This window comes from Myxocyprinus asiaticus, chromosome 15, assembly GCF_019703515.2.
Source record: "Myxocyprinus asiaticus isolate MX2 ecotype Aquarium Trade chromosome 15, UBuf_Myxa_2, whole genome shotgun sequence".
NCBI lineage: Eukaryota > Metazoa > Chordata > Actinopteri > Cypriniformes > Catostomidae > Myxocyprinus > Myxocyprinus asiaticus.
In genome coordinates, this window is record NC_059358.1 from 35,581,096 (window position 1) to 35,594,331 (window position 13,236).

The following is a 13,236-nucleotide window of genomic DNA, read 5'->3' on the forward strand; positions in this document are numbered from 1 at the left end:
CCTTGGTAAACCAGCCTAATCCAGGGTACATACAAGCTACAATGAATGAAAATCCAGGCCTTTCAAGTACTTTTTTCAGCAAAAGTTTTTCATTTTTAAGGACTTCAAACAAATGAGAGAACTCAGCACATACATATAATTAAGAGTTTCCAACTTGTATTATGAGTGACGTAAACAGAATTTACTAGTAGGAAACTCATAATTACAGTAATTATGATATGGCACAAACAGATTATTAAAAACTGTATAAGATATATACTGTATGTATGTAAGTGTGTATATATATATATATATATATAGCTATGGAAAAAAAGAAGAGTATCAGTTTCTCTGGATTTACTATTTATAGGCATGTGTTTGAGTAAAATTAACATTTTTGTTTTATTCTATAACGTACTGACAACATTTCTCACAAATATTTTTTTTTATTATTATTTAAGTTTTTCTTGCTTAAAGGATACATTTTTTCAACATTTGTTTATGACATTTGTCACTTTTACAGTTTTCCAACCTACACATATCTTCTAGTAAGATTACTCCCATAAAAGCAAAATGCATTAATCTTTAAAACAAGAGTGACAGATTTCTAAAGTGACAAATTCCTCACAAATAACAATTACATGTATCTCTTAAAGTCATTTAAAGTTTCAATACTAAAAACGATGTACAAAGAAGGGGGAAGGGGTCGCAACAATCACAGAAGCTCATGCAAAATACAATCTATAGGCAGAAAGTGTTTGGCTCAATAGGGGTTATATATTCAATCCAATTGGACCAGTACTCAACAAATACTTCTCTCTGAAGGTTCACATAGAATGTAATTTTCTCCATGGTAAAAATATTTTTTAAAACATATACAGTGAAATTCTTTATTTCACATATCCCAGCTAAGCTGGGTCAGAGTGCAGGGTCAGCCATGATACAGTGCGCCTGGAGCAGATAGGGTCAAGGGCCTTGCTCAAGGGCCCAACAGCGGCATCTTGGCAGTGCTGGGGCTTCAACCCCCAACCTTCTGATCAGTAACCCAGAGCCTTAACCACTGAGCCACCACTGCCCCTTTAGGCAAGATGATGGGTAGAGACTGGAACAAATATAGAAGCCTTGGAAGTATATTTTGTTTAATTGAGTCTATTCTAGATCCCATATTAAAAAAAGGTAGTAGATTCCATCTTGCTATGTCTGTTTTAATTTTTTTTATTAATGGGACCATAATTTAGCATTTATAAGTCTTTTATATCCTTAGGGATGTGTATTCCTAAGTATTTAATATATTTAAGATCCCAATTTAAGTTATACTCCTTTTTTATTTCTTTTGGGGGGTTGTAATTAAAAGTCAATATTTGTGTTTTTAAAATGTTCAATTTAAATCCTGAAAAGGATCCCAAGATTTTTAGTATTTCCATGAGTTCAACAAATGATTCTGATGGATCATTTAAGAACAATAACACATCATCAGCGAATAGCGCTATTTTATGTTTGTCTTCTTCTATGTTGATTCCTTTAATTTTTACATTTTGCCTAATCCACTGTCCCAGGGGTTCAATAAACAATGCGAAGAGAAGTGGGGAAAGAGGGCACCCTTGTCTTGTGCCCCTTTCCAGTGTGAACAATTTTGATAAATCACCATTTATTTTAATTCTTGCAGATGGTCTAAAATATATGTTTTGTATTACTTGTATAAGCTTTTTGTGAAATTTAAATTTCGAAAGTACACTCTTAAGAACAAGCCAATTAACTGAGTCAAAGACCTTTTCGGCATCAAGGCTTAAAAGTACAGCCTGTAAATTACATTCCTGGATATGGTTGATAATATGGAGGGTCTGTCTAATATTGTCTTGCCTTTGTCTACCTTGAATAAAACCTGTTTGGTCTGAATTTATTAGTTCCGGCATTACCATTTCAATCCTTTTTGCTAAAATAGATGCAAATAACTTATAATCCACATTTAAAACAGAAACTGGTCTATATGCTGCACAATCCTGTTTATTTTTTCCCCTCCTTTGGAATCACAGAAATAACAGCTTCACGCCATGAGGGCGGCAATTCGCCACCTTGTAACACATAATTAAAAGATGATAATAAGATTGGAGTAATTTGTTGCCTAAATATCTTATACCATTCAGAAGTAAATCCATCTGGGCCTGGGGATTTATTTGTTTTGAGTCTGGATATAGCTTTATTTATTTCCTCCTTAGTTATATCTTCTGATAGCTTAGCATTTTGGATATCACTAATATAGGGAAGTTTTAAAGATGAGAGCAAAGAATCAATTTTCAAAGGATCTACAATCTGTGTTTGGGAATACAGTCTCCTGTAGTAGCTTTAAAACACTCTCTGAATATCCTCTGATTTATGGAATATTAGTTTTGACCTAGGATCTTGTATTTTCTGTATAATTGAATCAGCATGTTGTTTGCGTAACTTTCTAGCCAGTAATTTCATTGCTTTTCCTCCAGATTCGTAATATTTCTGCTTTAAAAACATTAGTTTTTTCACTATTTCCTGAGTATATAAATGATCTATTTCCACTTTAATTTTCTTAATTTCCTGAAATGCATTTTTATTAGGATTTTGCTTATTGTTCATTTCTAATTGATTTAAATTATTTTTAAGTGTGTTTAGTTTTTGTTGTCTACATTTCTTCAATTTGGAAGTAATAGCTATAATTTTACCCCTGAAGACCGCTTTACAAGCATCCCACAATATAATAGGGGACACTTGACCATTATCATTCTGCTCTAAATATTGTTCTGTTTCTGTTATAAGTTGTTGTTTAATCTCTCTAATATTTAGAATGGCAGAATTTAATTTCCATAAAGTGTTTTTTGGTTTACTCCCTAAATTGAGTGAAAGTGATACCAATGCATGGTCAAAGATATCAATTAATCCCATATCACAGTTTTCAATTCTAAATTTGTCTTTTCCAAATGCAAAAAAATAATCAATTCTAGAGTATGATGAATGTGGATTTGAATAATTTGTGTAGTCTCTTTGCCCTGGATGAAACTCTCTCCATACATCAGTCAATCCTATTTCCTTCAACATTATGTTTATTTGTTTACTCACTAGGTTCGCTATTTGGGCAGAAGGATTTGAAGTATCCAATTTGGGATTTAATGTGACATTGAAGTCACCCCCACATATAAAAATTCCTTGTGATTCAGATGCTATCAGACTTATCACAGTCTTAAAAAAGGAGCAATTACTGCCTGGTGGTGCATAGACATTAAGAATAGTTATTAGGGTGCCCTCAATTCTACCTCTTATCATTATATATATCCCTTCTCGATCTTTAAATTCAGAAAGGTGTTCATAAGTAATTTTGTTAGAGATTAAAACTGCAACCCCTCTTCAATGTCCAGATCCAAATGAAGCTGAAAAAACATATTTAAACCCCATCCGATTCAAATTGTTATGTTCTATTTCATTAAGGTGTGTCTCGTGTAGCATTGCGATCTCAATTTTTTCTTTTTTAAGTTTGGTTAGGATCTTACTTCTCTTTACAGGATTCAGCAAGACGTTGACATTAAACGATGCTACTTGTATATTTACTCATTTTCTTTTATCTGTTTATTTTCCCTATTTTTTGTCCCCTATGCCTAAAGCTCTTATAATAGTTGTGTTTTAACGCCCCCTTCTGGTTTAATAGTGAAAATGAATCAACATGTAAAAAAGAACAATAAGAACTTTCAAGTCAAAAGAAACAAACCAAAATAAAGATAACACCATGACTTCCAAGTTAGGGGTCAAATTATATCGACCCTTAAGTGAGCATTGATGATAAAAATGCTCCACGGGATTAGCCTCTTGTACTTGCAATGTACTGAGGGCCCATGTACTTGAATTTCTATTGTCTCTGGAAATATTCATTTTTCCATTGGCTCAATTTGCACTTGAAATACATAATTTTTACTTCTTGTCTGTTTATTTCAGGAAGTAGAACTTAAAAATAAAATATGGCAAAAAACCAAAGAAGGTAATTAAAGAGAAACTTAAGGTATCTACATTAATTTTGCGCATATTTCACAGCTTTCCACTCACTCATCTTCTGTTTGTGGACTTCTAAATGTGAGGAGTTTTTCTTTGTAGGATGGGCACATGGAGGCAGAAGCTCCGCGTTGTTTACCGGTCTGTCTCCAGGTCAGCTGCCAAATCCGCTCAATCACTGAGGGAGGTGAATTGTTTACTGTCATCGGAAGACCTCTTTTTTCCATATCGGTCGCTGCCTCCTCTGGGGAATTGTAGAGAGCTGTGTCTTCAGCGTAAAAAACCTTTAGCTTGGCCGGGAATCGTGTCTGGAATTTGATGTCATGCTCCTTCAGTATCCTTTTGGCTTCCTGGTATTTCCACATACAACATACAAGTTTATCCTGGAAGAAAACTTGCTTCCTTCTGCTCTGACAGTGTTCCCCAACTCTGAAGATTGGTTTTTCCAGCAGGACAATGCTCCATGCAACACAGCCAGGTCAATCAAAGTGTGGATGGAGGACTACCGGATCAAGACCCTGTCATGGCCAGCCCAATCTCCAGACCTGAACCCATTGAAAACCTCTGGAATGTGATCAAGAGGAAGATGGATGGCCACAAGCCATCAAACAAAGCCGAGCTGCTTGAATGTTTGCGCCAGGAGTGGCATAAAGTCACCCAACAGCAATGTGAAAGACTGGTAGAGAGCATACCAAGATGCATGAAAGCTGTGATTGAAAATCAGGGTTATTCCACCAAATATTGATTTCGGAACTCTTCCTAAGTTAAAACATTAGTATAGTGTTGTTTAAAAATGAATTTGAACTTGTTTTCTTTGCATTATTCGAGGTCTGAAAACACTGCATCTTTTTTGTTATTTTGACCAGTTGTCATTTTCTGCAAATAAATGCTCTAAATTACAATATTGTTATTTGGAATTTTGGAGAAATGTTGTCAGTACTTTATAGAATAAAACAAACATTTTCATTTTACTCAAACACATGCCTATATATAGTAAATCCAGAGAAACTGATAAATTTGCAATGGTCTCTTAATTTTTTCCAGAGCTGTACCTGTATACACCGTACACTCAGTGACCACTTTAAAATCACGCAGATATGGGTCAGTATCTTCATTCTTCAGACAGCTTCAGTTAATGTTCACATCAACCATCAGAATGGTGAAAAAAAAATGTATCTCAGTTATTTGGACCGTGGCATGATTGTTGGTGCCAGACGGGCTGGTTTGAGTATTTCTGTAACTGCTGATCTCCTGGGATTTTCACACACAACAGTCTCTAGAGTTTACCCAGAATGGTGACACACATTAAACAGAAGAAAAATTCAAGCACTTTCAAAGATATTCCAAGACATAAATTCATAAAAGCTAAATTCAAGCATTTTAAGCACTTTAAGGACCTTGCGCAAACCCTGTTCATCAGAAAGACCATGCTGGCTAACCAGAATTTTTTTTTTTACTGTTGAACAACATACATCAAACACCAACCAGCAAACAATGACATAACCAACACTAATCAACATAAACCTTTAGAAAAAACCTGCTTCATTCTGACCTGACCAGAATGAATTTCCACGATGGCACAAGCTGGTCTTTTCAGCAGAAAATATATAAATATTTGAGATAATGTAAGAGAGGGACGCACTGTCGTCTCTTGAGGAAGCCAGTCTTGCGTTCTTCCATCTCATCAATGGGGGAGGAGGAAGACAGGAGGGAGTTATCTGAGGGGTTGCAGGAGGGGCTACTGCTGTCTCCTTGCTCAACAGGGAGAGAACTGGGCCTGTCCTCTAGACTCTGTGAGAGAGGAAGGTGATTTAGAGGATCATATAAAATATAAAATGTTAAGACATTAGTTAAAACACCTCTCCTACCATTTTGTTCTTGACGAGTTCCTGAATGGCACTGACCAGATCAGCTGCACTCGGCGTCTCTGAACTGCTGGGATGTCCAGAGAGGCGAGCCTATGCAACAACAGAAGAAAGAAGCAATGTTCATGGTCTCACTGAGGTGGAAGTATTACCATTTGTTATGATTACCCTGCCGTATAAACAACTTTAACAAGCTTGGCCAGGCTTCAGTCTCCATTTATAATGTAAATCTGTAATGATGCTCACCACTGTAGTACTCTGACACTGAGGGTGGAAACGTTCCAGTCCAAATATTGTAATGGGTGTGGTTTCTCGATTCGTCAGCCAATCAGGGACTGATTTCAGAGTGGTGGAGGTAATACGGGGTGGAATGGAAGTAGGAACTTTGGTTTGGAAGATTTGGGTTGTTTTAGGTAAAGAGTAAGTGCACCACACATGACCATCCGCTGCATGTACACTCCATTAAGAGCACATGACGGGTCATGAACAGAAGGGCTTTCTCAAGCTATAACAGTCATGAGTTTACATTTGTAGAAATACTAATGGACAGGATCAGTTCTGCGCCTCAAGAAATACGTTCTGGTAAAGCACAACTGATTGTGTTCAAACAAAGGTTAAAGGACGAGAAGGCAAAAAAGTAACATGAGGATGAGGTTTGAAAGTAGAAAGAAAAAGGAGGAGAAGGCTGAAGGAGAGAAGACTACATGGAAAGATAGGGAAACTGAGACAAAACAGAGGCAGAACAGAAATCAACATAATGCTGGAGAACATTAAAAACAAAGAGAAAATGCACAGCAGTTAGAGATCTATCAGACACCTCACTGATCTTCTAAGCTATATCATCATAGGGTCACAGGTTAAAGTCAACATGAAACGGCATTCAAAACCAGAAAAAAAAAGGAAAAAAATAAAATAAACAGGTTGGACTTGATCTATCTATCAGGTTCTGATTGTATCATGAAGAGTAGGTGTGTCATAACACAATGGAGCCAGACTGGAATGTAAGTTTGCATGTCAATTGTGGAGGACTCCTCCCCTCCTGAAACACTGCCGGCACCCACTTTTGAAGAGGCTTTTTGACTGGGACATGGAGTCTGAAGGTCTATTTCACCCTCAAGAACATCTTGACATATCCCAATGGTAATCATTATTTGCTCATTTTGTCATAACCTATTTTATATTAACATAAACCGATATTAAATGACTGTTTTCCCTAATGGCAAAATTTTAGAAAGGCTGCATCACATACAACAGTAGTCTAAAACAAAGCCTAAAAAGATATTTGACAATTTGTGCGGGAAATTTACTAAGAATGAATTGTGGCCGGTAAAAGCACCAGTTATTTGCACGCACTGTCTGCGCTGATTTAGAGCCCGATTCACTAAAGGAATTATGCAGATCATGCAACGGCGCAAAGATGCCCACAAAATCTGTGCTGAATGCATTTTGCAAACGCAATTCCATTCTCACTGGCCAGTACTGAGCACTAAATAGCGGAAAATGCAGCAGACCAATGTGATCATGGTACACCCTGCCAGGACTTTACAGCATCACTCCAATGCTGTGAACCAGACACCTGGATCATCTTTAACATGCTGAAAGTGCGTTTGATTACACCGCGCATCTGGATCAGAGTATGTGAGCGGAGAGCAAGCAGAGCGGCATGATTTTGCCTGGAGCGAGGAGCGGGTTTTTTGTATACCATACAAAAATACCATGCAGAAATGTGGCGCAACTGTTTAGTGAATTTGCCCCCATGTTCCATGAGAATTTAACCCATGACCTTGACATAGCTAGTGCCATGCTCAACCAGCTGAGCTACATAAACATAAAAGAATATGATGAATAAAAAATGATATTTTCTTCCCCTTTGGAATAACTAACACCAATGAATCTTGCACAATAAGTCTAGGTGTATGAGTGAAATTTACCTTTTCCTCCTGTGAGTCCTGGTGCAGAAGGCTGTGCTGCTGGATGGCCATGGGGGGCGGCAGAGGAACAGAGTCTGGGCCTTCCTCGCCCTCCTCCTCACCACAGCTCTGCATCCCTGAGGAAGAAGACTTCGACAGAGTGCCACTGCTCAATCCCTCGTTTCTCATCCTCTGTGAAAAAGGAGAGAAAGAGAAAAACAGAGAAAGAGAGAGAGAAAAATTAGATAACATTCTTATACTAAACAGCTCAGCAGTTGTGGCACATTTTTAAACCAAAACAGTTCCAGCGGAAGCACCACACTGTATTTATAACTGCTCTACAATGGAAACCACAAGACATAAATAACACTTATGACATTGTGGAGCATTTATAAGACAGATACAGTTCTCTTTTGCCTTTATTGACATTTCAAATGATGCAGTAACCAGGATATGACTGACAACTACCATATACTGTAATAACACACATTTACTCGTCTGGGAGCTGTTTTGACTTTACACACTGTTGCAATAGAACTCTTAGGCAAAATGCATAAGGAAACATTTTTAATTTTAATTGTTCACCTTTATGAGTGTGACGAGGAGGAGGGTGTGGCCGGTGCTGAGTCACCTAATCAGCCAGTAGGGGGATAAAGACGAGCCGGGGGTGCCAGATCGAGGGAGAGAGAGACATACGCGGCCACTGTGTGTGTGTGTGTGTCTATGTGTTTTATGTTATGTTTCAGTTCTGTCATTAAAGTTATGTTGACTGATCTGCCAGTTCCCGCCTCCATCTTGCCCATCCTGAACCCGTTACAATGATATTACATAAAATATGTAGGGTAGTTTTTCATGCGCTTTTTTTTTTTATCAACATCCTGTGTTGGGAAGTTTACTTCTGAAATATAATCTGGTACTAATTAAAAATTATTCATATACATTATAAAAAAACTTTAATCAGTAATGTAATCTATGATATACTTTTTAGACAATCTAATCTGATTACTTTTGGATTACTCATTGCATTTTTTTACTGAAAAAGTGTATTAAGTGCCACATTATGTGCCACTACTTTCCTTACATAATCCTTATGTAAACATTTAATCCACAGAAAAGTAACTGCAATCAGATTACATGAAATAAGTAATATAATTACAAGTACTTGATTTTTGTACTCAAACTACATAATCTACATAACATTAGGCATTACTACCCAACACTGTCAACATCAAGATTTTAGGTTCCAATTTATATGAATGTTCACAATGAACATTTGTGTAGACAATATATACACACTTTCTGTCTATTTGTAAGATTTATGTATTTTATTTGTATGACAAATTTCCATCAAACTGGATAATGTACCTTATTAATAATTAGGCACAAATATGTATTTTAGTTTAAGTTAAATTAAATACTTCACATTATGCTTATTTCTTAAAATGTCCACTACTTAAAGATTGAACATTTTAGATGCTGCGACTGGTCATAATTTCAGTTTATCACCATTTTAATCACCTTTTGCCTTCCTTAGTACAACTATTGCATGCAGTCTCTCAATTAATATGAGGTCATGTAAAATGCATTCTTAATAATGATAAAATAATGCTGTTTAAAATGGATTTAGATGTAGTAAAGCACATCACAGTGCAGAACATGTCAAGTTCCCACAAGTTTTTCCATATCAACTACTCATTAAACTGACAAAACTAAAGGGGCAGGGCAATCTGGAGGTGTTTGGTTTCCAGGTCACTCACCTCCTCTATAGTCTCATCCTGCGGTGTGGCGGCACTGTCGTCAGAGTCTTTCTGCGAGCCAGGGTCTGCATTCTTTCGCACATCTCGGCTCTTCTTGTGCTTGTGTGCGAGTTTCTTTATGTGTCCGTCTGCTTTGCCACTGCTGAGGCGTCTGACGGGGCTGGTCAGCCACTTACGTAGAGTGTTTCCGGGTCGCTTGGGTCCAGGGGAACTCTGCAAATGACCCGGCTGAAGTGTGGCACTGCCTGACAGACCTCCTTCATTACTGGACACTGACAGTGTGTCTAAAGAGAGAGTGAGAGAAAAACAGTGATGTCATTTTAGCTGTTTAGCTGAACTTTACAGTTAGATAGAGTGAAGGTCAATGTGTTTTCCCATTTAAATACGGGGAACATTTAATTGAGAAGAAAACAAATAATTGTTTTTACTACCTTAAACAAAACTAAATTGTCCATCTTCAATGACGCTTTGATTTGAACAGTGGTCCCAAAAAGTACTTGGACACTTAAGTTACACTTAATGTATGAATGTCAATTCATTGTATAGCAAAATATCAAACAAAGTGGTTTGCTAGACCTTTTCTCAGAAATAACTTGGAGCCATTTTTGCAAATAAGTTTAACAACATATTATTTTATAATTGAACTATTTTTGTGAAAAAATTTAAGTGTACTTGTGCTACATTTCTTTAAAATAAATGCCACATGGTGTGATATTTTGTTATTTAATGCAATGACATCCATGACATTTTAAGTGTGGCTTAAGGGTCTGAATACATTTTGTGGCTATTGTATATTTCGATGAAGTACAGACCTATGCAAGTAACACAATAACACTTTGTGATAACTTTCAGTACTTATTAATAATTTATTATTAAACATGATGTAATGCTTAACAGATCATTAGCATTCAAATACGATATAAATATATATGACTCCAAGGCTACAGATATTTAAAACTGTTTAAATATACATTAACTAATGATCTGTTTTCATCAGCATTATATAATGTCGCTGATAATATTTTTAATGAAATTTATTATAAAGTGCCACCTGTAACACATTTATAAATACAGTATACTGTTGTAATGTTGTAATGTATGTTTTAAAGGTGCACTCAAGTTTTTTTTAAATGTTTTTTTACAGTACTGTGCAAAAGTTTAAGACAGTTAGGCAGGGGATGCTTTCAAAAATAATGCCATGAATATTTTTTATTTATCAATTAACTTCATGCAAAGTGCAGAAGACATAAAACAAAAAAAACTAAATCAGTATTTGATGTGACCACCCTATGCCTTTAAAGGGGTCATGTCATGCCTTTTTTATTATTTTAATATGTTCCTTGAGGTAGGGCTGGGCGATATGACAAAAAAATAAAATCTCGATTTTTATCAAACTTATGGACAATTCATGTTTTGTTTTTTGCAACTTTTAAAATGTACTCCAACATGATTCAAATTGCATGTTTTTTTTTATTAGAAGGCAACCTGGTTAGAGAAATCCAATTACTTTTCATTATAGGAAACAAAGGTGTGCAAGAAAAATGTACAAACACACCAAATGCACCACAGGGGGAAGCTGTCAACAGAGAGTTAATGTAAAATAAATTAAAATCTAATAAATAATGCTAAATAATGCTTAGCCAGTGTAGGTATTCATTTAATCCAAATCAAGTCTATCTAGAAAGTTATCTAGAAATCAATATCTATAAATTATCAAGTTTATCTAGAAAGTACTCTTTGTATATCAAACAATTTGTGCGTATATTCATAAACCCCTGCAGATAGAGACACGCCCTCTAGCGGTTCACGCTGAGCAGCGCAGCAATATGAAATAATTTTTCCTAATTCAACTCGCAAAGTTTGTCAAAATGATAGCTTGCCAAATGTTGGCTATAGGTGCAGTACACTTGAAACACGTCACAGAACAAAGCAATAGTTAGCGATCTATCTGTACCATCATGGTAAAATGAGAGGCGAATGTTTGATTCTCCCATATATAGCCTCTCCATGATTTGAAATGAAGCACCCATAGCTGTCACTGAACTAACGATTTTTATGGGTTAAAAGAAAGGAGACCGTTCATCAACGTGCACGCTGAGGCCAGTTATGGTCTTAAGCTGGTGTACACCTGCATGATGGACGAAGCTGTGCTACAATCATACTGTGTACAATTGTACTGGGAATATTACCACTGTCTTTTATATCAGTCTCCATTTTGTTAACCTGTCACGTTCATTTGGAGCAAGCCATATACGTGCAGCTGATCAGATCGGGAGTGGCATTAAGACAAGCGCTGTGAATTCTTTTTCTCTTCCTTATTCAGCCGCAAAATCTCCATTAAAAAAGGAAATAAAAAAATTGAATCAAAACGCAAATTTGAATTAATCGGAAAAATCGGAAAAACTGCCCAGTCTTACCTTGAGGTTCACTTGTATTATCAGTTAAATTATTTGCACACAAAAAAGTCATTTACTTGTAAAACATGATCATTTTCCACTCTCATTCTGACCCTCTGTTTGAAATGTGGTCAGATGCACAGTGTGACATCATTAGATGGAGGAAGAAGAGAATGAGTAGTTTTGGCTGCTTGGTTTCAACAAATGCTCTTTTTATGGCGTGGAGGAAGTTTTGAGTTCTGAAACTTACAATATGTTTTTATTGTACAATGACCTGTTTATGTTAAAAGATCAAGGACATTTTGATTCCTCATGTCATGGCCCCTTAAAAACAGCACCAATTCTCCAAGGTACACATGCACACAGTTTTTCAAGATTGTTCAGAGCATCTTGGGGCACTTGACATAGTTCTGTGTATTCATGCTGTCTCAGCTGCTTCTGTCTCTTCATGTAATCCCAGACTGACTCAATGATGTTGAGATTCGGTTGCAGGACTTCTTGTTCTACTTCTATTCTATTCGCAAAAGGAATGTTTGGAAATCTAACATGTATATTTCCTATTGACACACTAAAGCAGATAATATAAAATAACAATACTTTTGTGAAACATGTAATGTGCCTAAGACTTTTGCACTATACTGTATCTATATGAAAACCTGAAATTGCATAATTACAAAAAAATGTACCTGTAGTATTTTCATTGTAAAGTTGGAAAAGAGTTACACTAATGACTAACATGTATTGTGGAGTTTCTTATCAGGTTAAAGTGTGTGAATGTGTTTTTCTCTCAGCAAGGTGACTCTCATAGTGATGCAAATTGTGGCTCTAATTTTCACTTCAGAGAGCTTTGTATTTTCAGTCCTCTTCAAAATTGAAACGGCGAAACGCTCTGTAAAGACCTTGCTCTGTTCCTCAGAGAGCACTTCCTTACATAAAGCTTGCATAAGATATTCTTTTCATTCTACTGATGTGCAGGAGAACCACCTCCATGGCCTCTGACAGACCGTTTTCAGAGGAGGAGAGGAAAAATCAAGAGCTGATGAATACATCATTTTTGTTCAGGCATGTGTTTTAAAAAGCGGGTATGTTTGTGTTGATGTGCTCTTCTCAAGTTCGAAGGGTCTCACTCTCCTCACACACAAGCCAAACACATAGTGATGGGAATTGCAAGGCATTTAATGATTCTAGTTTCGATTCCCATTCGTCCTAACACTTGGTGTAATAATAATAAAAATAAATAACAATGATTAATAATAATAATAGAATCATTATTAAATAATAATAATTAAACAATACATATTAAATCAAGAGTGCTGTTGCA

General features: G+C 36.2%; 2 protein-coding genes across 7 annotated transcripts in view; one reads left to right on the forward strand and one right to left on the reverse strand.

Annotated features, from left to right (window-relative positions):
- LOC127452718 (C-C chemokine receptor type 4-like) overlaps positions 1-13,236 on the forward strand; it is a 218,248-nt gene that overhangs the window by 57,280 nt on the left and 147,732 nt on the right. The gene's annotated exons all lie outside the window — the stretch shown is intronic.
- The window catches only part of LOC127452713 (triple functional domain protein-like), a 226,143-nt gene that overhangs the window by 18,512 nt on the left and 194,395 nt on the right, over positions 1-13,236 (reverse strand). For all 6 annotated transcript variants that reach the window (XM_051718338.1, XM_051718337.1, XM_051718336.1 and 3 more), the window contains 4 exons: positions 9,520-9,803; positions 7,784-7,954; positions 5,856-5,945; positions 5,630-5,778 (listed from right to left, as the gene is read on the reverse strand). In XM_051718338.1, coding sequence (XP_051574298.1) covers positions 5,630-5,778; positions 5,856-5,945; positions 7,784-7,954; positions 9,520-9,803 — 694 coding nt within the window. The remainder of the gene's footprint in view (positions 1-5,629; positions 5,779-5,855; positions 5,946-7,783; positions 7,955-9,519; positions 9,804-13,236) is intronic.